Here is a 12,339-nt window from a genome sequence, read left to right as displayed (position 1 = left end):
TTGGTACATCAAAGCCAAAGTTCAGATTTGAAACAGTCAGAGACGTTGAGAGAGCTGAGTGAAGCCAATGGAAATCGAAGGAGATAACAAGACAGAAAGAGAAAGAAACCTAATAGGTTAATGTCTGTAGAAAAAAAGAAGGAATAAATCATTATTTTCATCACTGTTGTCAAATGATAGTATTTTTGTTTAACACCTTCTGGTGTTGAGGAAAAACAACTTTCTTATATGTAAATTACTCTTGAAGTGTCAGTCACATTTGTTTGGTTGTGATTACTGTATAAACAATATGCAACTCAACCTGTTAAATTTTCAGCTACTGTTGATACTGATTTTGTCATATAATATTCTGGGAAATTATATACAAGTATAATTTTACATTGTGATAATTAATTCTTTTTTTTGAAGTGGAGAAGGAGTCTAATATATTGCAAAGACGAGATGTATATATTGCAAAGTCGCAGCGTTTTGTTATATAGTGGGCGGCACTGTAGCACAGTGGTTAGCACTGTTGTTTCACAGCGCCAGGGACCCGGGTTCGATTCCTGGCTTGGGTCATTGTCTGTGCTGAGTCTGGACGTTCTCCCCGTGTCTGCGTGGGTTTCCTCCGGATGCTCCGGTTTCCTCCCACAAGTCCCGAAAGATGTGCCTGTTAGGTGAATTGGACATTCTAAATTCTTCCCCAGTGTACCTGAACAGGCGCTGTAATGTGGCGATGAGGTGATTTTCACAGTAACTTCATTGCAGTGTTAATGAAAGCCTACTTGTGACACTAATAAAAATTATTGTTATTGCCCTCTTTGCTGTCCTCTCTGCTGGGAAGGTGTAAATAAAGTTAGTTCAAGAATGACTGTGTGTAGTTGAGCAAGTCGTTAGTCACTCGTCTTAGTGCAATGCACCACAAGGATTATATGATGCAGTAAGGGCTACTCTTCCTAGTATTGAGCTTGAGCCATCTTCGAGGGAAGAAGAGAGTGAGATTTACTGTGCATCTAACCATGTTTTATTTGCCTTGGGCATGCTCGATTGTGCTAGTAGATGTTTAAAATGGGAACATATACCATTTGTCTCTACTTGATCAGTCTAACTTTCATAAAAAATGCAGCTGAATAAAACTGAATAAACACGTCCATAAAAAAAACAAAAATCACAAACATTGGCAATACAGTCAACAAAGCTCTCAGAAACTCCATTTCCTGACAATAAAAATCTCCAAGGTAAGCCAATTGTCAGTTGTAATATGAGCCTTTGACGTTTGAGGAATACAAATATCCTGAATTTGTTATTTGTTGTGTTTGTTAAACGTGCACTGCTTACATGAAAGGACAGTGTTTGGCAAAGTTTTGTTATACAAGAATTACATGGTGCGAGCATCACAGAAGCAGGAAATTCAGCTCAACTGGTCTCAGCCAGTGTTTATGCTTCATATAAACCTCCTTAATTTAACCCTATCATCATAATATTCTAATTATTTCTCCCTCATGTATTTGTCTAGCACCACCTGCAGTTCAGCTGTGCCACTCATTCCAATTACTTTAAAGGTACAGACTCTGTTCCATGTTAATCCCTCTCTTTGGGTGCAGAGGTTCCACCTGAATTTCCTACGGTTCATTAATGACTAATTTACATTTATGTCCTCCATTTCGTCCCTCCCGCCAGTGAAAGCATTTTCTCTACGACTGCCTTATCAAACCATGACAAAACCTTGGAGATTTTAAATGGGGCACGGCAGGTTTTAATTTTTATTAGAAAAGGGCTCCAGCCTCTTCAATCTATTTTGTTGATAATTTAAAAAGGTTAATGCATCAATATTGTGGAGATAAAGGGTGGCACATCACGCAGTAGTGAGCACTGGGACTATGGCACTGAGGACCCGTGTTCGAACACCAGCCCTGGGTCACTGTCCGTGTGGAGTTTGCACATCATTCTCCCCGTGTCTGCGTGGGTTTCACCCCCACACCCCAAAGATGGACAGCACAGTGGCTAGCACAGTTGCTTCGCAGATCCAGGGTCCCAGGTTCGATTCCCGACTTGGGTTACTGTCTGTGCGGAGTCTGCACGTTCTCCCCGTGTCTGCGTGGGTTTCCTCCGAGTGCTCCGGCTTCCTCCCACAAGTCCCGAAAGATGTGCAGGTTAGGTGGATTGGCCATGATAAATTGCCCTTAGTGTCCAAAAAGGTGAGGTGGGGTTACTGGGTTACGCAGATAGTGTGGAGGAGTGGGCTTAAGTAGGGTGCTCTTTATAACAGATTCAATGGGCGGATTGGCCTACTTCTGCACTGTAAATTCTATGATTGTATGATTCTAGATGCAAGTTAAGTGGATTGGCCATGCTAAATTGACCCTTAATTGGGAAAAGAAATATTGTGGAGATTAAATTAACATAATGCATTTTATCCAATTTCCAAATTAATTATAGGTTTTCCCAATGGTTCTTTGCACAAAATATATCACTTTGGCAGAACCAGGTATTAAATAAACTTCATTCTACTTTTCAGGAAGGATGGATCAAAAGAGCCCATAGTAGAGATGAGGACGGAAGATGAACCAATCACAAACCACGATGGGAGCTCAGCGAATGAACCAAATGAAACCACACCACTCACAGAGCCTGAGTAAGTCTGCTCTCTTCCATGGGCACAGATTGAGAGATGCATGAGGCAATCGGGTGCTCCAACACACAGTGATACTGGGCATTGAGGTTCCAGCGCACAGTGACACTGGGCATTGAGTTTCCAGCACACAGTGATACTGGGCATTGAGGCTCCAACACACAGTGATACTGGGCATTGAGGTTCCAGCACACAGTGATACTGGATATTGAGGCTCCAACACACAGTGATACTGGGCATTGAGGCTCCAACACACAGTGATAATGGATAGTGAGGCTCCAACACACAGTGATAATGGATATTGAGGCTCTAACACACAGTGAAACTGGGTATTGAGGCTCCAGCACAGTGATACTGGATATTGAGGCTCCAACACACAGTGATGGATAGTGATGCCCCAACAGACAGTGGTACTGGGCATTGATGCTCCAACACACAGTGATACGGGATATTGATGCTCCAAAACACTGATACTAGTTATTGATGCTCCAACACACAGTGATACTGGGTATTGAGGCTCCAACACACAGTGATACTGGGTATTGATGCTCCAACAAACAGTGATACTGGGCATTGATGCTCCAACACACAGTGATACTGGGTATTGAGGCTCCAACACACAGGTTCCAGCACACAGTGACACTGGGCATTGAGTTTCCAGCACACAGTGATACTGGGCATTGAGGCTCCAACACACAGTGATACTGGGCATTGAGGTTCCAGCACACAGTGATACTGGATATTGAGGCTCCAACACACAGTGATACTGGGCATTGAGGCTCCAACACACAGTGATACTGGGCATTGAGGCTCCAACACACAGTGATACTGGGCATTGAGGCTCCAGCACACAGTGATACTGGATATTGAGGCTCTAACACACAGTGATACTGGGCATTGAGGCTCCAGCACACAGTGATACTGGATATTGAGGCTCTAACACACAGTGAAACTGGGTATTGAGGCTCCGGCACAGTGATACTGGATATTGAGGCTCCAACACACAGTGATGGACAGTGATGCCCCAACAGACAGTGGTACTGGGCATTGAGGCTCCAACACACAGTGATACGGGATATTGATGCTCCAAAACACTGATACTAGTTATTGATGCTCCAACACACAGTGATACTGGGTATTGAGGCTCCAACACACAGTGATACTGGGTATTGATGCTCCAACACACAGTGATACTGGGCATTGATGCTCCAACACTCAGTGATACTGGGTATTGAGGCTCCAACACACAGTGATACTGGATATTGATGCTCCAACACACAGTGATACTGGATATTGATGCTACAACACACAGTGATACTGGGCATTGAGGCTCCAACACACAGTGATACTGGTTATTGAGGCTCCAACACACAGTGAGACTGGATATTGATGCTCCAACACGCAGCGATACTGGGCATTGAGGGTCCAACACACAGTGATACTGGGCATTGAGGCTCCAACACACAGTGATACTGGATAATGAGGCTCCAACACCCAGTGATACTGGGCATTGAGGCTCCAACACACAGTGATACTGGGCATTGAGGCTCCAACACACAGTGATAATGGATAGTGAGGCTCTAACACACCGTGATACTGGATATTGATGCTCCAACACACAGTGATACTGGGTATTGAGGCTCCAACACACAGTGATACTGGGCATTGAGGCTCCAACACACAGTGATACTGGGCATTGAAGCTCCAACACACAGTGATACTTGGCATTGAGGCTCCAACACACAGTGATAATGGAAAGTGAGGCTCCAACACACCGTGATACTGGATATTGATGCTCCAACACACAGTGATACTGGGCATTGAGGCTCCAACACAGTGTTGCTGGATATTGATGCTCCAACACACAGTGATACTGGATATTGAGGTTCCAACACACAGTGAGGCTGGATACCCAGGATCCAACACACAGTGGTGCTGGATATCGAGGCTCCAACACCCAATGATACTAGATATTGATGCTCCAACACACAGCGATACTGGATATTGATGCTCTAACACACAGTGATACTGGATAGTGATGCTCCAGCACACAGTGATACTGGATAGTGATGCTCCAACACACAGTGATACTGGATAGTGATGCTCCAACACACAGTGATAGTGGGTATTGATGCACCAACACACAGTGATACTGGATAGTGATGCTCCAACACACAGTGATACTGGATAGTGATGCTCCAACACACAGTGATACTGGGTATTGAGGCTCCAACACACAGTGATACTGGGTATTGATGCTCCAACACACAGTGATGCTGGATATTGAGGCTCCAACACACTGAGATACTGGGTATTGAGGCTCCAACACACTGAGATACTGGATATTGAGGCTCCAACACACAGTGATACTGGATATTGAGGCTCCAACACAGTGATACTGAATATTGAGGCTCCAACACAGTGATACTGAATATTGAGGCTCCAACACACGGTGAAGTGATACTGGATATTGAGGCTCCAACACACAGTGATACTGGATATTGATGCTCCAACACAGTGATATTGGATATTGAGGCTCCAACACACAATGATATTGGATATTGATGCTCCAACACGCAGTGATACTAGATATTGATGCTCCAACACACAGTAATACTGGATATTGAGGCTCCAACACACAGTGATACTGGATATTGATGCTCCAACACACAGTGATACTGGGTAGCGAGGCTCCAACACACAGTGATACTGGATATTGATGTTCCAACACACAGTGATACTGGATATTGATGCTCCAACACACAGTGATACAAGATATTGATGCTGCAACACACAGTGATACTGGATAGCGAGGCTCCAACACACAGTGATACTAGATATTGATGTTACAACACACAGTGATGCTGGATAGGGAAGCTCCAACACACAGTGATGCTGGATATTGATGCTGCAACACACAGTGATACTGGATATCGAGGCTCCAACACACAGTGATGCTGGATATTGATGCTGCAACACACAGTGATACTGGATATCGAGGCTCCAACACACAGTGATACTGGATATTGATGTTCCAACACACAGTGATGCTATATATTGATGTTACAACACACAGTGATGCTGGATAGCGAGGCTCCAACACACAGTGATACTGGATATTGATGCTGCAAGACACAGTGATACAGGGTATTGATGCTCCAACACATAGTGATACTGGATATTGATGTTCCAACACACAGTGATGCTATATATTGATGTTACAACACACAGTGATGCTGGATAGCGAGGCTCCAACACACAGTGATGCTGGATAGCGAGGCTCCAACACACAGTGATACTGGATATTGATGCTGCAAGACACAGTGATACAGGGTATTGATGCTCCAACACACAGTGATACTGGGTATTGATTTTACAACACACAGCGATACTGGATAGGGAGGCTCCAACACAGTGATACTGGATATTGATGCTCCAACACACACGATACTAGATATTGATGTTACAACACACAGTGATGCTGGATATGGAGGCTCCAACACACAGTGATACTGGGTATTGAGGCTCCAACACACAGTGATACTGGATATCGAGGCTCCAACACACAGTGATACTAGATATTGATGTTACACCACACAGTGATGCTGGATAGGGAGGCTCCAACACACAGTGATACTAGATATTGATGCTCCAACACAGCGATACTGGGTATTGAGGCTCCAACACACAGTGATACCGGATATCAAGGCTCCAACACACAGTGACACTAGATATTGATGCTCCAACACACAGTGATACTGGATATTGATGCTCCAACACACAGTGATACTGGATATTGATGCTCCAACACACAGTGATACTGGATATTAATGCTCCAACACACAGTGATGCTGGATAGTGATGATCCAATACACAGTGATACTGGATATCGAGGCTCCAACACACAGTGATACTGGATATCGAGGCTCCAACACACAGTGTTACTGGGTATTGATGTTACAACACACAGTGATGCTGGATAGGGAGCTCCAACACACAGTGATACTGGATTTTGAGGCTCCAACACACAGTGATACTGGATATTGATGCTCCAACACACAGTGATACAGGATATTGATGCTCCAACACACACTGATACTAGATATTGATGTTACAACACACAGTGATACTGGATATTGATGCTCCAACACACAGTGGTACTGGATATTGAGGCTCCAACACACAGTGATACTGGATATTGATGCTCTAACACACAGTGATACTGGGCAATGAGGCTCCAACACAGTGATGCTGGATATTGATGCTCTAACACATGGTGATACTGGATATTGATGCTCCAACACACAGTGTACTGGATATTGAGGCTCCAACACACAGTGATACTGGATATTGATGCTCTAACACACAGTGATACTGGGCATTGAGGCTCCAACACACAGTGATACTGGATATTGAGGCTCCAACACACAGTGATACTGGATATTGATGCTCTAACACACAGTGATACTGGGCAATGAGGCTCCAACACAGTGATGCTGGATATTGATGCTCTAACACATGGTGATACTGGATATTGATGCTCCAACACACAGTGTACTGGATATTGAGGCTCCAACACACAGTGATACTGGATATTGATGCTCTAACACACAGTGATACTGGGCATTGAGGCTCCAACACACAGTGATACTGGGCATTGAGGCTCCGACACACAGTGATATTGGATATTGATGCTCTAACACACAGTGATACTGGATAATGATGCTCCAACACACAGTGATACTGGATATTGATGCTCTAACACACAGTGATACTGGGCATTGAGTCTCCAACACACAGTGATACTGGGCATTGAGTCTCCAACACATAGTGATACTGGGCATTGATGCTCCAACACACAGTGATACTGGATATTGAGGCTCCAACAGACGGTGATACTGGATACGGAGGCTTGAACACAGAGTGATACTGGGCATTGAGTCTCCAACACACAGTGATACTGGATATTGAGGCTCCAACACAGTGATACTGGGCATTGATGCTCCAACACACAGTGATACTGGATATTGAGGCTCGAACACACAGCGATACTGGGCATTGAGTCTCCAACACACAGTGATACTGGGCATTGATGCTCTAACACACAGTGATACTGGATATTGATGCTCTAACACACAGCGATACTGGGCATTGAGTCTCCAACACACAGTGATACTGGGCATTGATGCTCCAACACACAGCGATACTGGGCATTGAGTCTCCAACACACAGTGATACTGGATTATGAGACTCCAACACAGAGTGATACTGGGCATTGATGCTCCAACACACAGTGATACTGGGCATTAATGCTCCAACACACAGTGATACTGGGCATTGAGTCTCCAACACACAGTGATACTGGATAATGAGGCTCCAACACACAGTGATACTGGTTATTGAGGCTCCAACACACAGTGATACTGAGCATTGAGGCTCCAACACACAGTGATACTGGATAATGAAGCTCCAACACCCAGTGACACTGGATATCGAGGCTCCAACACACAGGGATACTAGATATTGATGCTCCAACACACGGTGATATTGGACTTTGAGGCTCGAACTCAATGTGATATTGGGCAATTGGGCTTGAACACACAGTAATACTGGTACTGATGCTCCAGTATTCGGTGGTACTGCACAATAATGAGCTGCCCTAATGATATTGGACATTAATGCTTCAACGCACAGTGATGCTGCACAATTGCGACCTTACATGGTCATTGATGCTTCAACTCACAATATGCTCTGACACACAGTTCTTCTGGACTTATTTGTGTGCAAGCTATCCATCACACAGTATCTGTGAAGTGCAGTGAGGGTGGACATTTATGTTCTGACACACAATGAAAAGGGCATTGGCGCTCAATGTTCCATTGTCTCGGGCCTCAGATTACAGGCCAGTGCTTTGCCATTTGTTGAGATTTTTCAAATTAGGTCATACCAGCATGAAATTTCATTCAGCCAACTCCTTCCATTCCTGAGGATCGTTGGAATCAGGCGATAATCCTTCCTGAAGACTCTCATCCCCACATTTGTGTTGGAGAAATCCGAGGGGGGCATTGCTGACTAATTGTCCGAGCTGCTGTATGGCGAAATTAATCTTAGCCGGGCAAATATTTGCTCTTCCCCATTGTTAATAATTCACCCACAATAATCACACATTTCAACGCTGTATGTATGTAGCATGTAGAGGATACACCTTCACCCTCAGAGAATTAGACGTTAATGGAGCAGAGAGTGTAAATTTGGAAAAGAAAAGAAGAATTTGGAAAAGCTCTGTGAAATTCTGACCCTTTTCTTCTTGCCGAAAGTAGATGCCTGGCTGCGAAAATTTGCCATCTGTTTCATGTCTGACTGGCACCCATCGCAGAGAAAACTGCACAAAATATAAAATAATTATCAGAGATTGGCACAATTGTGTTCAGCGGCTGGACTGGGCGGATGGCCAATATGTGGTTCACACAAATTACATTGCAAACACATCTGTTTGTTTCCTGTTTGATGCTCCCAGTCTCACTCACTTACCATAAATGTGGGCTATGGACAACCGATGTCTCATTACTGGTCATTCAGATTTATCCTCTGAGTGGGGTTGCCAACTGAGTGTCAATTTGCCGATTACTGGCGACTTGTGCCGTGTCAGTCTGCTTTCCATTTTTAGAAAGAATAGAACATTTGCGCTGATATAGCACTGGCCCTCAACAATAGCTCGTGAGTTGCATTTGAAACTCAGACACTATTTTAGATGCATAAGCAGCATCGGTCCGTTTGAACCCGGCAGGGTCAGATGGACAGTGAATGAGATGAAGGAGTAGATTAGCCCCAAATTCCTGACGACTCTTTCTGGGACAAACAGCGGCGACTGGAGCATGTTTAAACCTAATTACAGTCCGATGTATCGGAGGCTTCTTAGAGAATGTGATTTCCACGTTGGTGGGCTTTGTGGCTGAAGTGGTGGAAGGAGGACAGATTGGCAGGCTTTGGAACACTATCCTGGTAAGGCAGCACAGTGGTGCAGTGGTTAGCACTGCTGCCTCATGGCGCCGAGGTCCCAGGTTCGATCCCGGCTCTGGGTCACTGTCCGTGGGGAGTTTAGACATTCCCTAGTTTGGCCCCCACAACCCAAAGATGTGCAGGGGAGGTGGACCGGCCACGCTTAATTGCCCCTTAATTGGAAAAAATGAATTGGGTACTCTAAATTTATTTTTAAAAAACACAACCCTGGAATGCCTGACAACTTAATTTCTGATGCCCTTGGCATGCTGGTATGAAGTAAATGCGTGACATTGGCCAAATTTGGGAAACCTGGTTTTCTCCCATCAGCTTCTCACAAAGTAGCTTCTTGGAAAAGGACTAATAGTTTCCAGTAGAGGGGTAATTTGGCTAGATCTACCAGGTCCTTTTGGTAGACCATTTTTCCACCCCTATCTAGGCACCTCTACTATGGTAACTGTGGCACAGGCATCAACCACTGAAGCCACGTTGCCAGACCTTATAGTCCCATTGGAATCAGCAATGCAACTGGCCTGCCCACCATATTCTGGCTTGTTTCACTGTGCTGGAGCGGGATTTTGAATTTTCAGGGTCAATGTGTCTTTGGTAAAGATTTGACCCCAAGTCAACACCAACCATTCTCAGATCCAGTAAAGGAAGAAATAATTTGTATTTGTACATCATCCTTCACAATGCCAGGATACTCCAAAGGGTTTTCCAGCCAATGAAGCTGTTTTGAAATGTAGTCACTATAATAACATCGGAAACACGGCAACCAATTTGTGCGCAGCAGCGCTCCCAGAGGCAGCAATATGGGAATGACGAAATAATCTATTTTAGGAGTTTATAGCTCTATGATGGGATGGGGGAATTCCATCTGCTCTGCTTCAAATAGTGCCGTTTATTCTTTTGGATGTATCTGAGAGAGCAGGCAGGGACTCAATGCAATGTCTTGTCTGAAACACAGCACTCTGACAGAGCGGCGCTCCCTCAATGCTGCAGTGAAATGCCAACATGCTGTCTGGAGTAAACACTTGAACCCGCAACCTGCTGATTCAGAGCAAGGGCACTCCCATTGAAGCAAGGCCGCTGGCAGGCAATGTTGGCCAGGATGCCAAGAGATCTCTCTACTCTGCATTGAAGAGCTCCAGAACACCTTATAAGTCCACCTGAACAGGCACATTGGACACTAAAAGAATGGTCCCCCCATCAGTTTTTGGATTGATCAGTACTGAAGTCAAGTGGTCATTTTGATTAGATGCTTCAGATCTTCAGTGGGGACCGAAATAACAGCCTTCTGACTCAGGCAAAAGAGCTACCAACCTGGCACTTAATTGGCTTGAACCGTTTGAAAACCAGCAGTGACCATATGTATACTTTGGGATACTTCAATCTTCATTCTTGCCGACGTGTTCCTCTGTTCTCTGGGATTAGGTTAGTGAGGGTCCTACCGCTGAGTGCACATGGAGGCTGCATTCATTTGGAATTCTCAGTCGATTAAGTCCAGTGAAGCTGAACATCTCGAGATACTTAACCAAAATACAATACTCACAACTAAACGGAGGACCATTGGGCATTATCAGCAAATTCTAATGTTGTGCCCTCAAATTTTAAATGCAGATAATTTTCATATATATTTCATGAGAATCGTTCAGAAAAACATTCATTGAATGTCGCCCAGTCCAGAAAATTTCCTTTTACTTTCAGTGACAAAATTGGGAAAGTTGTCTCACAGGCTAGTCAAGCAACAGCCTGACATAAATATACCCATGAGAGAATAACTTATAGACACCGCCATCACCATCTCTGGGTAGGCCCTGTCCCACCAGCAGGACAAACCCAGCAGAGGTGGCCACACAATGGTGTACAGTTGAGAGGTAGTTGCCCTGTGAGTCCTGAATATCAACTCTGGACCCCAATACGTCGCCTGGCATCATTGAATGATGGAATTTACAGTGCAGAAGTAGGCCATTGGGCCCATTGAGTCTGCACTGGCCTTGGAAAGACCCCATTTAAGCCCACACTTCCAATTTATCCCCGCAACCCAGTAACCCGACCTAACCAGCACATCTTTGGGCACTAAGGGCAATTTAGCATGGCTAATCCACCTAACCTACACATCTTTGGACTGTGGGAGGAAACCAGAGCACCCGGAGGAAACCCACACAGACACGGGAGAACGTGCAGACTCCGCACAGACAGTGACCCAAGCCGGGAATCAAACCTGGAGCTGTGAAGCAACAGTGTTAACCACTGTGCTACCATGCCGCCCACATCAGGTCAAACATAGGCAAGGAAACCTTCCACTGATTACCACGTACCGCCACTCCTCCACCCACTCACCATTACCCCACAACCAAACCACCCCCCCCGCCCCCCCACCCGACTCTTTAGCTGATGAATCGGTGCTCCTCCATGTTGATTACCACTTGGTGGAAATGCTAAGGGTGACAAGGGTGCAGAAAATTCTCTGCATGTAGGGTTTAAATATGGCCATGACCAAGAGTGGCTTGGTAGTCCCACCATAGATTGAGCTGGACAGGTCCTAAAGGACATAGATAAAGGACTGCTGCAGGTGGTGAGGAAACCAACAAGAGGGAAAAGCAGACTTGATCTCATCCTCACCAACCTGCCTGAAGATGCATCTGTCCATGACAGTATCGGTGGGAGTGACCACCGCATAGTCCTTATGGAGACAAAGTCCCGTCTTCACTCTGAGGATACCCTCC

General features: G+C 45.0%; 1 protein-coding gene across 3 annotated transcripts in view; it reads left to right on the top strand.

Annotated features, from left to right (window-relative positions):
• Nucleotides 1–12,339, top strand: part of LOC140427663 (neural cell adhesion molecule 2-like) — an 896,208-nt gene that overhangs the window by 866,187 nt on the left and 17,682 nt on the right. For all 3 annotated transcript variants that reach the window (XM_072513136.1, XM_072513135.1, XM_072513137.1), the window contains one exon: nucleotides 2,498–2,614. In XM_072513136.1, the coding sequence (XP_072369237.1) occupies nucleotides 2,498–2,614 (117 nt within the window). The remainder of the gene's footprint in view (nucleotides 1–2,497; nucleotides 2,615–12,339) is intronic.

Source organism: Scyliorhinus torazame, chromosome 8, assembly GCF_047496885.1.
Source record: "Scyliorhinus torazame isolate Kashiwa2021f chromosome 8, sScyTor2.1, whole genome shotgun sequence".
In the NCBI taxonomy this organism is placed as follows: Eukaryota; Metazoa; Chordata; class Chondrichthyes; order Carcharhiniformes; family Scyliorhinidae; genus Scyliorhinus; species Scyliorhinus torazame.
The sequence above is the reverse complement of the archived record's forward strand: the minus strand, read 5'-3'. Positions and strand labels throughout refer to the sequence as shown.